Source organism: Anoplopoma fimbria, chromosome 12, assembly GCF_027596085.1.
Source record: "Anoplopoma fimbria isolate UVic2021 breed Golden Eagle Sablefish chromosome 12, Afim_UVic_2022, whole genome shotgun sequence".
Taxonomy (NCBI): domain Eukaryota; kingdom Metazoa; phylum Chordata; class Actinopteri; order Perciformes; family Anoplopomatidae; genus Anoplopoma; species Anoplopoma fimbria.
In genome coordinates, this window is record NC_072460.1 from 8,414,603 (window position 1) to 8,435,929 (window position 21,327).

General features: G+C 42.9%; 2 protein-coding genes across 3 annotated transcripts; one reads left to right on the forward strand and one right to left on the reverse strand.

Annotated features, from left to right (window-relative positions):
* The first annotated feature begins 910 nt into the window (after positions 1-910).
* rcc2 (regulator of chromosome condensation 2) lies at positions 911-11,019 on the forward strand. Its single transcript, XM_054609112.1, has 13 exons — positions 911-1,145; positions 2,337-2,556; positions 3,268-3,361; positions 5,031-5,174; positions 5,399-5,530; positions 5,780-5,868; positions 7,462-7,576; positions 7,983-8,149; positions 8,257-8,437; positions 8,578-8,683; positions 8,883-8,955; positions 9,051-9,128; positions 9,887-11,019. Exons 2-13 carry the CDS (start codon positions 2,356-2,358, stop codon positions 9,989-9,991), a joined length of 1,485 nt encoding a protein of 494 aa, XP_054465087.1. The 5' UTR covers positions 911-1,145; positions 2,337-2,355; the 3' UTR covers positions 9,992-11,019.
* Positions 11,020-11,625: 606 nt separating this feature from the next.
* Positions 11,626-17,197, reverse strand: LOC129099607 (60S ribosomal protein L22). 2 transcript variants are annotated; one of them, XM_054608905.1, is made up of 4 exons: positions 17,123-17,197; positions 16,394-16,501; positions 16,015-16,139; positions 11,626-11,825 (listed from the first exon to the last, which is right to left on the reverse strand). In XM_054608905.1, exons 1-4 carry the CDS (start codon positions 17,132-17,134, stop codon positions 11,681-11,683), a joined length of 390 nt encoding a protein of 129 aa, XP_054464880.1. In that variant the 5' UTR covers positions 17,135-17,197; the 3' UTR covers positions 11,626-11,680. The 2 variants fall into 2 exon arrangements, with proteins under 2 accessions (XP_054464880.1, XP_054464878.1); XM_054608903.1 differs by having other exon boundaries at positions 16,394-16,504.
* Between the last annotated feature and the right edge of the window lie 4,130 nt (positions 17,198-21,327).

Here is a 21,327-nt window from a genome sequence, read left to right on the forward strand (position 1 = left end):
GTGCCACTGGGTTGAAGATGTTTTTGAAGCGCCACATTTTAGAATTCGTAACGTTAACTTTTATTCAGCAACATCCATATTTGAGGCATTGTCTGCTGCCATGGCTACAATGTTGTGCTCTATATCAGAATCAGCTTTATTGGCCATGCATGTGGACACATAGCCTACAATGAACTTGACTCTGTTTCTTTGTTTCTCTCAATGAAGTTACACACTAATACACATACAGCAGAACAACCAATAAAAAGCTTAAGGGTGCTAAATGAGAAACTGAGAGCATTAGCATTGCATTAATACCTTTTTGTATATTCCTTTAAAGTCTACACTATATATATCATATGCGCCTGGATAGACATAATGGATTTAAACTGCAACTGGACTGGTCGTTGGAGGTCCAAAAAAAGATCATGCCACTAGTTTTGATCAACAATACATTGTGTTTTATAGGTTTGTCAAGTTTTTAAGGATAAAATCTCAAACTGAAAAGTTTAGCTGTCAGATAAATGTAGTGAATTGCATAAAGAGAAAGCCACAGTATTACAAATATATTTCACTAATGTATTTATATTGAAGATATGCCTAAAATAATGAAGACATGGAATAAAGAATAAATGTAACTCGGTCTTGTTGTTGACTTGTTTTTTGCATGAATGTATTAGAGGAGAGGAACTTGTAATATGTAATTATATTAAATGCAAAAGTCAATTATGCAAAGAGTTATTTTATTACACGTATTCTTCATTCCAAGTTTTCATAGATTGTAAGTGCGAGGCCAAAAACTGAACCAGTGTGTTTGTGATTCGTTTTTTGTTCCAAGTTTTAATCTTTTTTTTATGCCGGTATTTTTATTTCTCAATAGAACTTATATTAGGTGCTGATACAACTTTTTGGAGTACACGTTTGTCAATGCCAGTGTGGCTGAACGGTGTCTTTCAGCGCCAGTTGTTTGAGGCTAAACGTCCTCCTGTTTGCGCGTCATAAGCCCTGACTCTTCCTCCGTCCAGTTGTATGAATTTGGAGAGTGCTCGGTTTCCTGTATGAATACTTAACGCAAACCACGTGGTGTGAAAGCAGACTGCAGCTTCTTTTGTTCAAATCAATCAAACCGGAGACGGGCAGAGAGCTGCTGAATCAGGAAATCACTGGTACATTTTTTTTTTCTCATTCTTAAGCTTGATGAAATTACAAATAACATTTTTTTTTTAGAAATCACAGAGATTGTACGTACGCTAAACTTAGAACGTGTCCAGTCGCGAGAATATTGAAAAAGTTTTTGTCGTAGCATCCTTTCATGTAACGTCAGTGTCCATGTCTTTATTCAGAGTGCCTGTTAGCTTACAGTTAGCTTAACGAACCCACCAGTCCGCTATTCTGCAAAACCTTAAACAAGTTGATAAAAGCCCGGGTTCATGGGAATGTGCTGTCTTTGTAGCATGCGATGTTTGCCTTTCCTCGTTTGTGTAGCGGCTAACCAACTTTGCATGTTCTACGTTAGCACGCCAGCTAGCTTGTTCCCCCAAACATTACGTGAACAAAGAACGGCAGTGGTTAGCTGCTAGCTTCATTAGGCTAGCGGCTAACGCTAGCTAGCAGACGGACACCGGTAACTTAACATCCTTTACTTTGTTCTTCCTGGTGCTAGCTTCTCTTCTGGCTATTGGTTAGACAGCTTTTGAAGAAGGAAACTTGAGAGGAGCGGACATATTTCCTATGTCAATGTTTCGGTACTTTACCATAGAGGTAACCGGGGCTACTTGGTCACGTAAACTTAACGTTACTTTAACGTTACGGCGGTCCGTTTAAAGACACACACGGTTCTGGAGTCGGTAGCAGTTTGCTCTGTGTGTCTGTGTGTGTGTGTGTAAGTGTGAGAGACTACACAGTAAAGTCTGAATTGTTCTCTTAAAGTTTGAAAAAGATCATTTAAACGAAAAGCAGAAGTGTGAAAAATATTGCTTTAACAACAGCCATCCTCTCGCGACATCCTCTCGCGGGTTTTAATAATAGTTTGAAGTGTTAGGTGTATTTGATATAACTTCACTGTGGCACACCAAAGACACATCTCATTGTCTCACTGCTCATTGTCTTTAACCTCATTGATTCTGTAATCCTTCACTCTGTAGACATGCATTCCCACCTAAACGACTCTTGAATTATGTTGTGTTTTTTTTGTCACATTCTCTATAATATCTTCCATTGTCCTTGATGTTAATATTTTTTTTTCCTTTTGCTTTGGCCCAATAGCTCTGTAGGATATTTTGGGTGGAAGCCTGAATGACACATCATATTGTTACTATCTGTAATAAACTGACAACTGCCTCTTTTCCAACGGACAGCTTCAGATAAAACACAAAAATGCCACGCAAGAAGGTGACAGATGTCTCAGGGAATGGGGGGATGAAAAAAAAGAGGGCCAGCGGCAAAAGGAAAGAGAGGGACTTCAGTAGCGACGATGAGTTTGACTTTGAGCAGGAGAACAACAAGAAACCTGGCAAGCCTGCTACCAAGTCTGGTCTCCAGCCCGTCACTGTGGCCGACGACGTCAAAGAGAAAATAGTGGGTTTGGCTTTGATACACTATGTAAACTAACCAAGTAGCTATTTCAAGGAAACTACTGGAATTATATTTATCATTTTTAAATTCTTTAACTAATCTTTTCTTTTTGTTCTAGTACATGACCTATCTGTGTACGGTCATTCCTGCTAGGAGAATAAGCTGATTGGGAATTTAATGTTTTAAATCACATTAAATCCACACAATAAGTCAGAATATTGAATTAGTGAAACATACCAATCTGCAGATGTATTGGTGCTTAAGTAGTATTTTACCCTTAGCATGGGGTCAGACTGTTTAGTTTCCTGCAACATCTTTTATCTGCTTTCTGATAAAAAGGGAATATCCTCTCCAGGAAGAGTTTTCTCATGCACTCAGTGTCTTCAGTAAATATGATTTATGTCCACAGTTTCCACACGTATGGATTCTTTATATATTTGCAGAAGAATAGTTAGTTGCATTAAATTGATAAAAAAACAAAAAACAGATTGTGCATTTCATCAGTAATTGGTTTAAAGTTCAGGGAATTAAACCAAAAAAAGGCCAAACTGTTATCAGGATGACAAGTGTTATTTTCCATAATGCCAGAATGTTCCCTTAATCAAATCACAGATGTTTCTATCCATCTATAGTTGTTGAACTTATTTGCTTTTTGAGTCCAAGACATTTTAAAATTTTAAATGTCATTTAACCTTATTGTGTCCTTTTCTACAGAAACTTGAGTGCTCAAAGGTTAAAGGTCAGCTGCTCATCTTTGGAGCAACCAACTGGGATTTGATTGGAAGAAAGGAGGTGCCCAAACAACAAGGTAAAATATCTTTTAAGAAGTAGCTGGATCAGGTCCACAGCAGGACACATACCTGCGGCGGACCACACCCGCTTTCATGTATGCTGATGTGAGTGCAGCTGACCCTTTGATCGAGATCAGTCTTTGTGTCAACGCGTTTTACAGAGGGTTACTTTCCGGAACCATTTTTTGGCAACATCAGTCAAAGCAATGACTTTGTGCAGCATCCTGGAGTTTTGTTGTCACATTTGGTACGATTGTCCAACACCTGTGCTCCCTGACTGTATTTGGTGCTGTAGACGCTGCACAGAAGTACTGGGAGGATGGAACACAGCTGTTCGTCAATTGTTCTAGCTAGTATCTAAACATAAAAATTGTAATTTTTACCTTCCCATCAGTGTATAGATTAAACAAATGAGACGTGGTGAACTTTAGAGGAGTTGGTGTGTATTTTTCAACTTTGGACAGATCCAGGCCAGCAGTTTCCCTTTGCTTCTAGTCTTTATGCTAAGCTAAACGTATCCTGACCCCAGCTCTGTGCTTAACACACATATGGCGATACTGATATCCATCTCTCTTAAGCAGGATTTTTTGCCCTGACCATCATGTTAATCACAACCAGTCAATAACCATGTGACCTTGCTAGAATCAACACTGCTTCACAGTTATGACACAATTTTTCCCACCCACTGTAGGGGATCTAGGACAAAATGAATGTTAGGGTTTCTGTTTGATGTATGGGCTCTCTGCTCGGTACCTGACTCCTCACTGCGATGTACAGCTGTTGTACAGCCAGACAGAATCAATAACGGATTGATTGGGTTCCCCCAGTTTGTCTGCGCTAGAGAATGAAATGACGACCACATGTTAGGTGTACGTGTGTCTCTTTGTTTGGGATGCACGAGCCACATATGGATTAAAGCCAGTGAGATCCCATTAATTGATTGTGACAGTAATGTCTATTCATATGTATGCATGCTCTGTGCCGCCCCCCCTGCAGCAGCCCACTGATGCCTGGGGCGGGCTGTGCTCTGCCTTGTTCCGTCCTTGCCTCTCTACTCTGGTACACACTGATAAAACTGCTTTGTCGAGATGGGGGGGGTTTAGGGGTTAGGGTTGTCAGCAGGAGCAGCTGCATAGACAAAGACCTGCTCCATGGGCGAGATACTACGCCTACCACACCACCAAAAACCCATCTAAACATTCTTTTGTTGTGCACTTGGATATAAAAAGGTTTGGTTGGGTATTTTTAGCACTTCTTGTGGAAGTGAAGCAGCAGTTTGTCTCAATTTGAACGGCCTCCATCGAAAATGCATATGAACTGTGTATCTTTTCTGTGATCTTTTTTCCTTTTTTAACTGAGTGAACTAGCATAGTAGAAGTAAAATATTTTGCAATGACACACTCATCACAGTTCTGTTGAAGGGAAAAGTGCAGAGAGTTTTGGATACCCTTTTAGAAGTGAAATGTTTTTACATAAACTATTAACTCAAGGATACCACTAAAGGGATACTTTAGTGGTAATTATGAGGACTTATTTTATGAGGATGCTTTATATTATAAGGGGTGTTCTTTCCTCTCATACAGAGGAAGTGGGAGGAAGAAAATAAGATGGAACAGGTGTTGACAGATGGTGTGTGTGAGTGTATAAAATGGGTATCATCAGGTTTTGGTCTGTGTGTTTTTCCAGCTGCTTTCCGCAACCTGGGCCAGAATCTGTGGGGTCCTCACCGCTACGGCTGTCTGAATGATGTCCAGGTCAGCTCTGTGGTGTCTGGGCCCTGTGCTGCACACAGTCTTCTCATTACCACTGAGGGCAAGCTGTGGAGCTGGGGTAAGTAACATGCTGCACTCTGGTGCAAATTATCTTTTTGCTAAAAATATGTGTATTTACTCCTATAAGCCACACCAACAAAGATGGTGTGGCTTATAGGAGTAAATACCCAGCAAATACGGCTGAGAATACTGACCGTGAGGACGTGGATCTGTGCCGCTGTGTTTTGAGTCCAGCGTGGAATTAGTGATCCATCACTGAGCTCTTGGTTTCTGGTTATGCAGGTCGTAATGACAAAGGTCAGCTGGGTCACGGGGACACCAAGCGTCTGGAGGCTCCCAAGTTGATTGAGGCCCTCGCAGATCAGGTGATTGTTGCTGCTGCCTGTGGCCGCAATCACACCCTGGCACTCACAGGTAGGCTGAAACATTATGTGTGTTCTCATCAGGGGTTTCTTTGTTTTCCTCGTAGCCAAGTATACAGCAGCTGATTTCAGTCATTTAGTTCCTTTTCAGTTGATGTTCATTGGTCCTCTGTTTTTAGTCTTTTTAGTCTAATCCAGTTTTCATTGCTCTGTATTTTAAAGTGTATTGAACAGAAGGGTAGACTGAATGTGGGAGTTGCTGTATAGTGCATTGTTTGCTGACGTCATTGTTCCTCCTCAGATGATGGCACTGCATACTCTTTTGGTGAGAACAAGCTGGGCCAGCTCGGCCAAGGCAACCAGACGGATGCAGTCCTCAGCCCAGCAATGGTAAGAGACCACCGCTCATTTGGTACAGGGAGCATATAGGCTTATACAGATATGTTCTCTAATATTTTATCCATATTTCAGCTCAGTGTGATGCAATCTGTCCATATCATGTGACAAGAAATACAGAGTGCATCAGAGGATGAACTGCTGAGTTTGAGAAGTAGCCTTCAGTCTTAGCCATGCAGTCATCCCCTGTGTAAGAACTCATCATATACTTATAAGCACTACAGGTCATGAAGCCTTTTGCTGATGATGTAGTAGAGCTCAGTTTAACTCAAAGATCTGCTCTTGAGTGCAAGTCATTTTTATTTTCAGAATCAGTTATAGAAGTGTCCATGGGGCGATCGGCTAGTCACTAAATGACAACATCGCCGTTCCACCTTAAGTGAGCCTTGACCCAAGTTGTCATTATTCAAGGATAATTTATTGTCATTATGCAACACAGGGATGTACAACGAACTGCAGTTGTAGCCCATTTCCATCAAACAAAAACAGAAGTGCATTCCTGTAGTGCATTTTTTATTTTTTATTTGACATCTCAATATGCTATAAATGCTCCAGTAATAAACACAAAAGAACGTCACATTTACACAAAACATGTAACAAAATTCATGAGAACTACAAGCCGCGGGCTGCACACGCGTCACTACGGGGCTAGCACATTTTATTTTAAAATAATCTTTCTCTGTGGCTACAGCTGAGAACTGAGAATCGGTATCAATGGCAATGATCGCTTTGTAAAATCCAATATGAATCAGATACGACGAATGTGTTATTAAACACCTCAGGGGTTCAGCACTAGCTTCTCAAAACTAGGGCTTACACAGCCATGTCACAAACCCTGCACGTGTCCCAGCCTAAGCCATAACAATAGCTACAACCATATTCATAATCACAGAAATAGCCATGCCAGGCCACAGCTTGTAACAATCAGTAGAAAGAACTATATGGATTAGTAGTGTAATGGTTCAAAGAATTCCCTGGTTCAGTTCATACCCGGGTTAAGGGGTTTCTTTTCTTTTCTTTTAGAATAGACCGTAGGTTGCTGTGGACTGAGCTCAGCTGTTCAACTCGGCTCAGATATCTCTGTTATAAAAATAAGGAACATTTCAAACACTTCTGTATTGCATTCAACACTTTTACAAAAGGCATCACGTAGGCTTAAAACTTAAAAGCTTCCCTTTAGGATATTACATAAAAACTTCCAAAATACATGGGGGAAAAAATGCTTCAGTAGGAGGATGACTCAGTTAGCTATATTGTTACATAGTTGGCTATATTTTTACTTCTTGACATAGTGTACACCGAATACACAAATTCACTCGTTCTCACCTCAGCATATGTTGCTAACGACCTACAGCTAAAATGTTTGGGGTGGAATGCAAGCTACATCCCTCGTTGAACCCCAGAACCCTATCCGTTTGATAACAATACGCAAACCATAACAGCTCTAATATGGATCAGAGAGAATGCAAAGATAGATTTTGCGTTAACACAAAAGTAGACCGTACCTTCAATGACCTTTCAGATGCTTCATAGGAAGCATGTTAGTGTCCCTTCTTTATAGTCCTCCTTCTCTCTCGCTCCCTCTAGATTTCCTACAGTGGCCAGCCCCTGGTGAAGGTGGCTTGTGGGGCTGAATTCAGCATGGTGGTGGACTGCAAAGGAAACCTGTATTCCTTTGGCTGCCCGGAGTACGGACAGCTGGGTACGCTCACAACGTGCAGACACATGTCCATTGTATTTGATGTGACAGCTTTTTTAAAATGTGTTTTGAGTAACCAAGTTATTGAGTGTTTTTGGATGATGGTTGGATGATGTTTTTTACAGATGTATATTGGCATCAGCACCTGCTTATGTCAGCTGTGAGCAGCAGAGAAATGTCAGACCTGTGTGTGTGCGTTTAGAAACATTGTCTTTGTCCACCACAGAGCACTGAGAAGTTCATTTTCACACTTTTTATGTAAGTGTTTATATTAAAATGTTATTATTGACCTATATATCAATATTTTAAACCTCAACAGCGACATTTGCCTCAAAACTAGTATTGGATGGTTTATTCTGTATTATGTCTTCGAGGTCTTTGTATGAAATGACGGGTTTTCTCTTCACAGGTCACAACAGTGATGGTAAGTTCATAGCTCGCGCCCAGCGCATCGAGTTTGATTGTGAGCTCATCGCTCGCCGAGTGGCAATCTTCATTGAAAAGTCCAAGGATGGCCAGATCATGCCCGTCCCCAACGTGGTAGTCCGAGATGTGGCCTGCGGGTCTAACCACACGGTGAGAAGCTTCACTCGTTACTTTCATCTGAACCCAATCACGATAGTTTACAAACTAATGCCTCTGTCCTTTTACACTGAACGTTAAAACTGGTGTGTGGCTTTCAGCTGGTGCTGGACTCTCAGAAGCGAGTGTTCAGCTGGGGTTTTGGTGGTTACGGGCGGCTGGGTCACACGGAGCAGAAGGACGAGATGGTACCTCGACTGGTCAAGCTGTTTGACTTTCCTGGACGCGGCGCTGCTCAGATCTGTGCAGGCTACCAGTGTTGCTTTGCTCTCAGTGAGATGGGTAAGAAAAGAAGATCTCTGGATGTAGTCTCTCTCAAATAGGCTCTGTTCAACGGTTTAACTTTAAAAAAATGTAGTCGGGTTAAGTGATGAAGCGTGTGTGTGCTGTAGGTGTCTGATCAGTGTTGTATTTATTTACAGGGGGGCTGTTTTTCTGGGGGGTGACAAACACTTCCAGAGACTCAACCATGTACCCCAAAGCTGTGCAGGATTTGTGTGGATGGAAGATCCGCAGTCTGGCATGTGGGTGAGTGCTGACCAGTCCACCGTTTCTTCCTCTCTCTCCGCAATGTGTGCAGAGGACATTTCACCAAGGGTCAAACCTCTGAAGCCGTCGGAACACTGTTGGACAGTCTGATGTTGATCTTCTCATCCCTTGCTCTACATTAATATGCAGTAGTCTCTTTCTTTTGTGTAGTTCGACTGACTGTGTTTGTATTTAACAGGAAGAGCAGCATCATTATTGCTGCAGATGAGAGTACCATCAGCTGGGGCCCCTCGCCCACATTTGGAGAGCTGGTAAGACCTGAGGCCTCAGCAGTCATTCAAAATGATGGAACACAGTTTACAGACGCTGAACATCATCGAACTGCATTTTGTCATTTGTCCTTCAGGGATATGGAGACAACAAACCCAAGTCCTCCACCACTGCCCAGGAGGTCAAGACCTTGGATGGCGTCTACATTGAGCAGGTAAGTGGACCTATCAATCAAAGGTTCTGATCAGCTCCTAATGGAGTAAACCACCAATACATCATACACCTCTTTGAGGATTTACACACTGAGCCATCCAACTTTAAATATATGCCATTGTTCTTTCTCCGTTTTGTCGTCCACACTAACGGTTTGAAAAGATTCTTTGGAAAAGGCTAAACTGAGAGTGTAACTTTAAACCAGGCTAAGAGTCCACAGCCATGCTAGCAGCTCTGTTTACACCGAGCTTCAAGCTACAAGCTGTGGCAACATGCAAACATGCTCACAATGACAATGCTAACATGACATTTGGTCGTTGGAATAATCTTAGTTTAGTGTGTTAGCATGCCCACATTTGCTATTTAAGTCATTAGTTCTGATTAGCGATGATGGTGCTTCATGAACACTCAAAGGTCACCAAAGTTATTTCAATCATCCTGAATGTCAGTTCATCAAATCTCGTGGCAATCAATCCGATTGGTTGTTAAGACATTTCAGTAAAAACTACAAACATGGTGAGTTCTAGAGGAAAAGCACCATGAATGTCATACAAACTCATTCATATCTTTCAGTGTAATGAACATGTAGTGATGTCTGTGTCCTTGATCTAATAGACATGCTGTCCGCTCTGTCTGCTCTACACTTGTTTTTCATCCTCATTCCATTAGATGGGCTGTTTGAGATGCTGTGTCAGAGCTGAAGCAGTCAGATAAATTGGTCTGTAGTACAAGATTGAGTGACACTTCACGTCTTTGCAGGTGGTGATGGGCTACTGTCACTCTCTGGTGATTGCCAGGCAGGATACTGAGCAGGAACAGGAGAGACTGAAAAAGCTGCCCGAGTACAACCCTCGAACAATCTGATCAGGCCTCCGACAGCGACACCTCCACCATTTTCAACGGCACGACAAGCGATGCTCATCAGGAACACCGGGCCCGTTTAGTCACTGCGGGTGTCATAGTGGGATGGTTGAGTTTGGGGGAGGGGGGGGGAGGGGGGGCTCACAAGTCTGAAGGATTTCCACACATCTCAACAACCAGCAAACATGCTCTCACAATTTGGACAGTGTAAAACGAGAAAATGGGATTGGAGACGGACAGATCTTCTGGATGGTCCGGATCTCACAATGAACGGTCAAGATATCTTCACTCCCCACCTCGAGGAGTGAACCTGCAACAGTTTGCTCCACGCACTTCACACCTAATAGAGGCGTGCTTCCCAAAACCCCCGTTCCATTTTTCTACTACAGCCAAACATCCATGTCTTGTTCTGTTGTTTTTTCTTTGTTGCAGTATATAAAATGATAACTGTGTTTGTCACATTTACGGGTGCTACGACAGGACCCTCAGTCTTTTCTCACTGAGGGGTTTTCAAAGACCAATGCTCCATATCTGTGCCTTTTTCTACGTGTATGTTCAGGATATGGAAGTGTTGTTTGTGTCGTTCAGAGGATCCACGTATCCCTCTGATTCAGTGGATACGGCAGTATGAGCATGTGTGTGTGTGCTACTGCCACGGATTACAATCAGGATTTGAACGTGATATTCTGAGTCGGTGCACTCCACTGGGCGGTTACATTCCTTTTATCTTCAGTGTTTGCATCGAGGATGCACACCTCAGTCCTTCCAAGACCACAGTGTCTGCTAGATTTGTCTTTGCTAATATTAACTATTCCAATGCTAAAAGCGGTTTCACGAGCAAGTCGGAACCTTTAGAACGGATAAATGCACTGTCTTTAGATATCTCAAGGTGTGCTGGACATGAAGGCATGATCTTGTTTTAAAAACAGCAGAGGTGTTTTCCTCCTACCTGTACTGCTTTCTTTTTTTATGGTGAAATTTCTCTGGGTTACTTTGTTTTTTTCATTGAAATGGTTAAATAAAGATTCATGTGAATTGATTTGTTGTCTTCACTTGTCCACATGTGCTCTCCCCTAGTCTTAGAACTTCTCAATGTACGAAGGCTGGGAACGGCGTCGCGGGGCTAATTCGTTCATTCATGCTTCTATTTCGGAAGAATTGTTTAACAAAATAGTTTTAACTATGCTTTAACACTTGGACTGTCTATCACTCTGGTGGTTCAGTCTACAGGATTCCATTTCCTGCATCTCATACATGTATCATTGCATATTTAATATTGCTCCGACAGAAGTATCTGCTGTTCCATTCAACATGTGATTTTTAAAATGCAAAAGCTCAACAACTCGATCACTGGCTGTAGCCTCAGTTCACTTTCACTATTCTTTCATTGTCAAATCTAATAAAACAGTCAAATCTATTCAAAATACAAAAACATTATTCACTATTTTAACCAGATGGAGACTGTTGTGTCCCGTCTTTTAGCACCTATGAGACAGAAAATTCACATTTCTCACATTAAAGCAGAGCTGCAGACCGGAGCTACCTGATCAGTGGGACAGTTACTTTACACTGGTCACTGATCAGTCCTGGAGCTCGTCTGTCCTTAGTATCCTGACAGAAAAAACACAGGGACCCCCTTCTGTACTGTAAACAACATTTATTTAAATGTACAAAATCTGATTAATTGTGAATTTAATCTTCATCTTCCTCCTCCTCTTCATCCTGGTTGATCTGGAAGTAGCGGAGCTCGTAGCTCTCCTTGGTGTTGGCCACAACGCGCAGCCAGTCACGAAGATTGTTCTTCTTCAGGTACTTCTTGGTCAGGTACTTCAGGTATCTGAAACGGGAGCCCAACACAGAGCGTCAGATTCAAGAAAACTAATGGGGTCGACGGCAGCACAATTAAATATAATGCACCGCAATGCAACTAATACTAAAGCTTCAGTCATGGCAACAATTAGTCATTTTTACCCGTATCGTTTTATCTTTGGTTCTCTGATTAACACCTCACTGCTCCTCATTCCAAACAGCTCAGTGGAATCAAATACTGAAGCAGCAGTTTAACTGTTAGTCCACAGGTACTGTCCACTAATTAATCACCATTATTTTCCCTATTGATCAATATGTTCAATAATCATTTGGTCTATAGAATGGCCATCACAAAATTACATCTTCACGTTTTGTCTGACCAACAGTCAAAAACCTAAAGATTTTAAGTTTGCAGTGATACTAAACAGATGAGCACAGATCTGGGACACACTGGAAGCAGACTGGAGGTTTAATTGGTGGGCTGGTTTTCTTCTGATTGACTCATTAAACAACTGTATCAACACTATTCTAGTGTCCACCTGACAATCTAGATGTGCCTCTAGACACAATACAAGACATTGTTTTTTATTGCGTATATTACATGTTACAGGAAAGTATTGACTGTCCCATGAGAAGCTATAAATGATGTCATGCTCTCAGCCGGATTTAATGACTAGACGTATTTCATAGGAATATTTGGGAAACATGTTAGAAACTACCAGAAGCTCACCAATGAACATGTCTGATCTGTATGAAAACTGAGGTGTAAAAACCACTGTGTGGACATGTGAGCATCGGATGGTAGCAGCACATCATCATCATCATCACCATCATCATCAGTGCTGGTTTATCCACATCATTCAGATTTTACTATCAATCATGAACTTTACTCACAGCACAGACTGAAGTTGCTGAGTATATGAGAAAGCATATAGTGCATACTGAATATCACCACAGAGAAAAACAACCACATCATCATCAATTATATGTTGTATTCTTAACACTGATGGTTTGTAGAGCAGAGAGAGTGCATTTGACAGAATAGCAATGAAGCAGTCCTCCGAAAATCTGACGGAAATTAGTAACCAGCAATCATCACATCAGTCGCTGATTTTCAGCTGGTATTAAAGAGCCAGTGTGCAGCCTGGCAAGGGATCTACCAGCAGTAATGGAATATAATATTCATAACTATGTTTTCATAAGTGTATAATCACCTGAAACTAAGACTTAATGTGTTTTTGTTAGCTTAGAATGAGTCATTCATTTCAACATAGGGAGCCAATCCTCTTGAGTCCTCCATGTTGCATCACCATGTTTCTACGGTAACCCGGAACGGACAAACCAAACACTGGCTCTAGAAAGAGGCTTTCAGGTTTTATGTTACCTGAAGGCCACCGTGGTTCTCTGACATGCTGTAGTAACACGAGCTGCAGAATTCTGAAGTGTGGCTCCTCCAGAGGGAGGAGTGAGTGGAGAGTGTTCAGTTGGGTTCAATCTGCAACCTCCCTGCTCGATGCCACTGCTACACACTGATCTGTATCTGTGATGACATCTGGGCCACTAGCATTCACATTAACAAATGCTCATGTCATCTCCGTTCAGCTAGCACTGTGATCCGATCTCGTTATGCAAATTAGCTCGGCTGATCTGGCCCAATCGTGGCCAAACATGGAGCGTCCCAGGTCAACGGGAGCTACAACACAGACGGACCTCATTCATTCTCTGTGAGGGGAGGCCTGCTAGCTGCTGCTAATAGAGCTGACCTGGCAGCTGAAGCTAGCGGGGAGAGGCAGAGTAAGGCGACCTTTCAACATGTCGGTATGGTGGTAACGGTACGATGCACAGCTCAATAATAAGGCTTGCAAGTAAAATGCCACGTTGGGCTAGTTCATCTAGCAAATCCAAACTGAGCAAGTAGAAAAAAAATAAAAAATTACGTTAAATCCTGCAGTAACCATCTCAGAAAATACAATGATCTTGAAAGGGATGAGAAGAGAACATGTTATAAAACTAAAGCTGGTTTGTTAACATTAAAAGCACTCCTGCAATTAACTACTAAATGAAAAATAGCAGCTGTAAATGGTCTGTACTTCTAGTCTTCCAACCACTCAAAGCGCTTTTACACTACATGTCATCATTATATGGTGATATGTAGTGCATTCACATGCATACACCGTCTAACATTCTCACATACTGTGAGGCAGTACGGTGTTAAGTGTCTTGCCCAAGGACAACTCGACATGGACCGCCAGAGCCGGGGATCGAACCCCCAATCTACTGATCGGAGGACGACCCTGCTCTCCACTGAGCCAACACTGAGTTGCCCCTTTAAAAGCTGGGAGCTTTTAAAACATAATCCTATGATTAGGAATAATTAACAGACAGCCTACTTCTCCTGTCTGTACCTCTACACTCACTTTCAATACTGTAGGAAAGCAAATGTCCGCTGTCTCTTTAAATACTGTGATACATGTTGGGTGAGTTTTTAGTTAATATATATATGTGTCCAAACTTTACCAATATAATTTACACTTGACTGATCAGATCACAATGCTGTAACACTGGCTGCATCCAAATTATCTGAAGTCCTCCATGGATCGATTATATTGATCAAAATCAATTATAAGAATATTTGGCAATGAATTTGGTCATTGATTAGTTGGGTCTCTATTATGACCCTTGACACACACTGTGGCAATGTCTTGGGGGGGGTAAACCAGCAAATGCCACTGTTTTTGTAGCTCACATGATGACTGACAGATTATCAGAATAGTCATCAGTTGCAGCCCTAATTAGGTGTTCTGCTAAATTTACACCTATATTAAAATGAGTTTTTCCTCATCCAGACATAGATTGCATGTCAGTCCCAGTTGGAAAGAGGCTCTATATGATCTATTGTGGGATACTGCAGGTCGACGTGGATGCACTGGTGTTCTCCAAAGACTCCAGAACCTCAGTCTCTAGGGTCTTCTTGGCTCGGGGGCCGGATAGTGGCTGGTTCAAGTCCAGCTGAGTGTGGACTGGGTTCCAGTTAAACTGTAAATGGACTGTATTTGTAAAGCACTTTTCTAGTCTTCCATCCACTCAAAGCCCTTTACATGTCATCATTCATACACTGATGACAGGGGGCTACCATGCAAGGTGCCACCTGCCCATCAGGTCTATCTAACATTCACACCCATCCATACACAGATGGCACAGCCTTCGGGAGCAATTTGGGGTTAAGAGTCTTGCCCAGGGACACACTGACATGGACTAGAGGAGCCGGTGATCGAGCTGCCAATCCTCTGATTGGAGGACGACCTGCTGTACCACTGAGCCACTCTTAAACTACATTCATACCATATATGTTAGTGCGCTTAACCTGTGGTGGTGGGGAATGCAGGAGGCTCGAAAAAACAAAAACAAACATCAGCCTGAATCAAAGTTTGTTGAAACCCAACTGGACGTAATGCTGTCAATCACTGTGCAACCCAACCAAGAGAGAACAAAACGCGTCAATTAGTTGTGCAGATGCTTGGTTTTAATGGGATATTAAGAGACAAACGCCTTCGCACAACCCTGCGCTATAATGCCGCAACACCTGTTTTAGTGTAAATGCAGCCTTAAGGAAAGGCACTGAACCAATAAAACATAGTTTATGGTGAAGCCAGCAAGCCAGGAAATGACAACCAAATGAAATCCTTTACAGGATATTCAACATGTTTCTCTATAATGCATGTAAAACTTGAGTTATTTCTCTACAGGGACTGTACAAGGTAAAATAAAGTAGTCTATGAATATGAAATTTGAGTTTTCAGACAAGTACAACCCTTTCTGTCGGTTACACTCTTTGTTTTTCTGATTCTTCCCAGTACATTTTGTTTGTACGCCGTCTGGCGTTTCAGAGAATGATGACAATTCAACAAACAGCGCGTTGAACATAAATGCCTTAGTGCATGCTTAGAGCTTGCGTGCTGGGAATCCTACTACTAGGCCGTGCGCAAGTATAAACACAGCTTAGCTGCATGGCAGTTCCATCCGTCTGACATCTCTCCACAAATCCCTGTGTGTGTAATAAATAATAACAGAGTACACAGTAAAAATGCTCCAATGAGGGATCAATGAAGAACTTCTTGTAGAAACTCTGAAGGCTGCATGTCTCAGACTAGGATGGCCTTGTTCAGTTTAAAGGTGTACATGGCCCAGCGAGCAACATATTAAGGTGTGGGACTGACCTTTTGGAGAAGGGCACCTCAGACGAGACCGTAATCTTGCTCTTGCTCCTCTCGATGGAGACCACACCGTTACCCAGGTTGCCAGCTTTCCCGTTCACCTTGATGCGCTCCTGAAGAAACTGCTCCTGGAAACAACACGTTAATGGAAACGTCACACACCGATAACAGCCGTTTTTTCCACTTTTCTGACGGCAATGCTCAGGGTTCAATATCTGCAGTTTGTGGCAAATATCCCAATGTCCCGCTGTGGACGATTACGTCATACAAGCAACTGTTGAGTCATTTCTGTCTGTGGAAAATCAGTCGTAGTGATTGTATCTGTATAAAGTGAACAGACTAAAAACAGCTGAGACATCTGATTGATGAGTGGTGGACTTACGAAGTTGGCAGCGTCCATGATGCCATCTTCAACAGGATGGGTGCAGTCCAGGGTGAATTTCAGGACCTGCTTCTTCTTCTTTCCACCTTTGCCGGTGTTCTGCTTCTTCTGCTAACGAAACACCAGACATGAACAACATACACTGGAGCTGGTTTGAGAACATGGCTGGAAAACTGATAAACATGCTGTGACGCTACAGGAAGTCAATAGTAAACCAACTGACTGGTTATTGAACTTGCGTTGACTTCATGATAAAAAGCAAAAACGAGCATAAGTTAGATTCACCTCGCGGCTCTCCGTCCACCTCACGTGAACGTGACGGTGTCGGAGCTAACGTTGCAGAATGACGGAGGCTAACCGCATCTTCTCATTAACGCAGTTACATATCAGCTATGGGATTGGTGCAACTTATTAGACAAAAAACTGCTGTCATGCAGCCGTCCGGGGCAAGCTAGCGGAGTTAGCAACGTGGTGAGCTAACGTTAGCGCACCTAGCCAAGCTGTGCGGCTAACGTCAGCTACAAGGCAGCTGTAGGCCACAGGGAAAACAGCCACCTATGTTCTCAGAAGAACGCTTCAAACCCAAACCCGAACCTTGCGTTTGGACCATTTTTTTGTTGTATTTTTTATTTTAAACAAAACTGTCTCCTCATGCCGCTCGTTTTATCTGGCTTTCACAACGGAAAAGCTATTATTCTACACGATTTGTTAACACGCGACTTTACTTACAATGGGCGCCATGGCGGAGAAGCTAGCAGAAAGGAAGGACAGGCTGTGCGCATGCGCAACATGTCATAATCAAACACCAAACTATGGATTGAATCCATGAATCTGGGATCGATTAAAAGGGGGACTTTTTTTTTAACACTTTTACCTTTTGTTTTTGATATGGTCCATGCTATAAACTATACAGCGCTAGAGCTGATATGTAACTACTGCGTATTTACAGGTATCCCCCTTCTGCATTTTTCAATAAACTGCTTCAAAATACAACTGTACAGTATACATACAGGCAGGATTTACATTTCATAAAGGTTCTTTTCTGAGTGACACTGACTTATTGCTGTGTCAAAGTCCACTAAGGTGGGAGAGTCTAAGTTCTACGTGGACTCCTTCACATCTTTCTATTCCTCAAACCAAATCCTTTTTAGAACCAGTGCTTCTTTTCTTTTTCTCTGTGAGCTTCTCGTCAGAGACTTCAGCCTCCTCCAACGTGTTTAATGGCCTGTAAAGCAGAAAAGCACTTGCTGGCCTTTTCCTTTTGGAGGAGGTCCTGGTCCTCTGATAGCCTTTCAGCATGAGACTCAGGCTGCGTTCCATACTCTTTCTTTTAGTACACACTGCAGCTGCACTTACAAAGTGCATGAAGTATGCGTTTAATTAGACTGTATATAAGAGATTGGGACATACTGAATCCTCATAACATGGTACCTTGAACTTTGACCCTCTTGCTCATGTATCTGCTGTGCAAAGGTCTAAGCTCTCAGCATCTGTTTTCAACGAGCAGTTTCACTGAAAACCAGCTGCCTCAGTCTCATATACGTAAAGTATGTGATATACACTCACCGGCCACTTTATTAGGTACACCTTGCTAGTACCGGGTTTATTGTCATGTTTAGGAAACCAGTTTGAGATGATGTGAGCTTTGTGACATGGTGCATTATCCTGCTGGAAGTAGCCATCAGAAGATGGGTACACTGTGGTCATAAAGGGATGGACATGGTCAGCAACAATACTCAGGTAGGCCGTGGCGTTCAAACGATGCTCAATTGGTATTAAGGGGCCCAAAGTGTGCCAAGAAAATATCCCCCACACCATTACACCACCACCACCAGCCCGAACCGTTGATACAAGGCAGGATGGATCCATGCTTTCATGTTATTTACGCCAAATTCTGACCCTACCATCTGAATGTCGCATCTGAAATCGAGACTCATCAGACCAGGCAACGTTAGTCCAATCTTCTATTGTCCAATTTTGGTGAGCCTGTGCAAATTGAGGCTAAGATGTGACAGAACAACACTAAAGAGGTGTGGAATGGGATGAAAATGATGACAGTCTGCCTGCAGTCTGCCTTCATCTGGAGTACAGGGTGACCTAGCATTCGCATCGGAGCTCAACCTATTTTTCAACAGGTTCGACACTACCCCCACCCCGGTGTGCTGAGACAGTGAGGCTAGGTCTCCACCTAAGACCTCTTCCCCCATTCACACCTCTGCTGGAGTCTCTGCTCTCCCTCCCATCTACACCTCTGCCACCTCCCCCTCTCTCAGCAGACTGTTAAGACCAGAGGATGCCCCTCCCTCACCCACTAGCCCTCTTCAGACCAACATTTCCACACCAGTGGACCAGGACAGCCCATCACTCCCCCCATCCCCCCTACAACTGTTCACCCTCGGCCAGGAGCTCACAGCTCCCTTCAAACCCCCTCACCACCCAGCCCCACCTTCACCACCATCCAGGTACAGCATCAGCTCTCCAGGCTTCAGATGAGCAAAGCCAGTGAACCTGATGACATCAGCCCTAGGTTACTGAAAGTGGTGTGCTGGGGTGGTTGCAGTCCTGACCCGGTGCCGAAGAGGAGTCGTCCCAGCGGTCTTAATGACTACAGACCTGTGGCCCTGACATCACACGTCATGAGATGCCAACAAGCTCAACAAGCTAGTGAGGAAAGCCAGCTCTGTGGTGGGTCTGGAGCTGGACAGTCTGAAGTCAGTGGGTGAGAGGAGGATGAAGGCCAAACTCAGGAGCCATCCTGGACAATCCCTCTCACCCTCTCCATGAGGAACTGTGGCAGCTGGGCAGCTCTTTCAGCCATCGGCTGATTCTACCAAAGAGCAGGACGGGAGCGGGTTGAGTCAGACGCTCATTTGTGCCCACTGCCATCAGACTGTACAACAGCAGAGACCATAGTCTGTCATCATGCTGACCAGGCCCCAGAGATGGTATTCTGCATACCTTGGTTGTAACGAGTTACTGTTGCATTTCAATCATCTCGAACCACTCTGCCCATTCTCCTCTGACCTCTGACATCAACAAGGCATTTTCTCACTGGATATTTTCTCTTTTTCGGACCATTCTCTGTAAACCCTAGAGATGGTTGTGCGTGAAAATCCCAGTAGATCAGCAGTTTTTGAAATACTCAGACCAGCCCGTCTGGCACAAACAACCATGCCACGTTCAAAGTCACTTAAATCCCCTTTCTTCCCCATTCTGATGCTCGGTTTGAACTTCAACAACTCGTCTTCACCCTGTCTAGATGCCTAAATGCATTGAGTTGCTGCCATGTGATTGGCTGATTAGCTATTTCTGTTAACAAGCAATTGAACAGGTGTGCCTAATAAAGTGGCCGGTAAGTGTATAATTCCCTAGGGGCAAAGAACCACACAATACAAGCATACAACGGATCGGGCATTATCACTTATATTCCCCATTTTTCTTTTTTAATATTTTGATGCAATTAACTCCATAAACATCCTTTACTTTCCTGTAATGCAACAAATGCATTGCTAATGGATTTCGTTTTTAAAAAATGTAGGACTAATGTGTTTGTCCCCAAGCCCAATACAGTATGTTCACTTTGTTCATTTAATTGTTCATGAGGACCAAACCATCAAAAACGACAGCCAGTTACTAAATCATGTCTGCACAATGAGAGTAGATAAGACGGAGCCTTATTTCCCGTTGAGAAAATCATTTTAAATAAATGCACAATGGTCAGCCAACAGTTTTTTCAGTCAGTTATACACTGTTTAATACAGGCCTATGGTAAATGCTTAAAAACACATCCTAAACTCATCTCAGGTGTGTCATGCTGTAACAGTCCGCTCAGTATCTTAACACCTTGCATACAGTTGTTTCTTTATGTAACCATATACAGTGCACTTCACAGATATGCTATAAATGTGTCACTTTAAATCCAGACTGCGGACACTCTTCGCCCCAAAAACACACACACATACACACAGGTATACTTTAACTGGATTGCAGGAGTCCAGTATTGAGTAGGTTGTGCCATTGGTCAACTGAATAATGAAATATGCTTGTGTTCCAAGATAGTCCAGAGTGGGATTAGTAGCCATTAGCAGGCTCAATACTGTGCTTAAAACCGTATCGTGATAGCAGTTATCATGCAAAATTCAAAGTGGTAAATTAGCAGGTACAAAGCTAACATTATCAAAAACCACGTAGAATGAAGGTAACAAACTAAACTTTACTGCGTGCTAAGCTGAGTAACGCTAGGTCCATGCCACGCTAACTCTTTAGCATACAGTAGTAGAGATTTTGTTCAGGTGATGTGGGCATTAACTTTAAATAATTACATTCTGACCCTAACTTTAAGAGATTAAGTAATGCTGATATTCTAATTCTTGACTGCCAATAAATCTAATGTGCAGAGTCCCCTTAACCCATGGTGTGTTCTCATTAGCTGTAGCTACTCGACAATCCGGCAGACCTGACAGACTCCCCAAACATGCTCGATGTCTGGGATGCATCTGCAAGGGACCTGGACAGTTGTATTTTGTATGCGCTTCGCCCTCTTTGCTATTGATTTCATTCTCTCAAGGCCGTCGCCTGAGGAAAAGACCACCAACTTTTTTTCACACCTTGAGACATTTCCTACAAAATGAATTTCAACCTCCAGTGTCTCAGCTAACTACCACAATATATACTGCCACTAGCAAAGGCCGCCTCATCCTGCGCCTCGTCTTGGCTGCAGCTGGAACACCCACGACTCATGCTTTCGGTGCCTTGTACAACTTAGGCCAACTCCTGCAACTCCTGTCTGTCTAGCGCTTCCCCGGGAAGAGCGCTAGACAGACTGAGCACGTGATTGACTTTATCATTAGTCAGAGGGCAGTGGAGTAATGACAAGAAATAATGGAAGACACATGCAATAACGTCGTAACCATGCCTGCAGCAGGTCTCCAAGG

Bases quoted from the DNA above. Each gene is read 5' to 3' on its own strand.
- LOC129099607 (XM_054608903.1), bottom strand. The intron at 16,140-16,393 runs GTAAGTCCACCA...TGTTGTTTCCAG, and splicing joins TCATGGACGCTGCCAACTTC to GAGCAGTTTCTTCAGGAGCG. The intron at 11,826-16,014 runs GTCAGTCCCACA...CTCCCGTTTCAG, and splicing joins GAGGTGCCCTTCTCCAAAAG to ATACCTGAAGTACCTGACCA.
- rcc2 (XM_054609112.1), top strand. From the start codon at position 2,356: ATGCCACGCAAGAAGGTGACAGATGTCTCAGGGAATGGGGGGATGAAA. The intron at 5,869-7,461 runs GTAAGAGACCAC...CGCTCCCTCTAG, and splicing joins CAGTCCTCAGCCCAGCAATG to ATTTCCTACAGTGGCCAGCC. The intron at 8,150-8,256 runs GTGAGAAGCTTC...TGTGGCTTTCAG, and splicing joins CCTGCGGGTCTAACCACACG to CTGGTGCTGGACTCTCAGAA.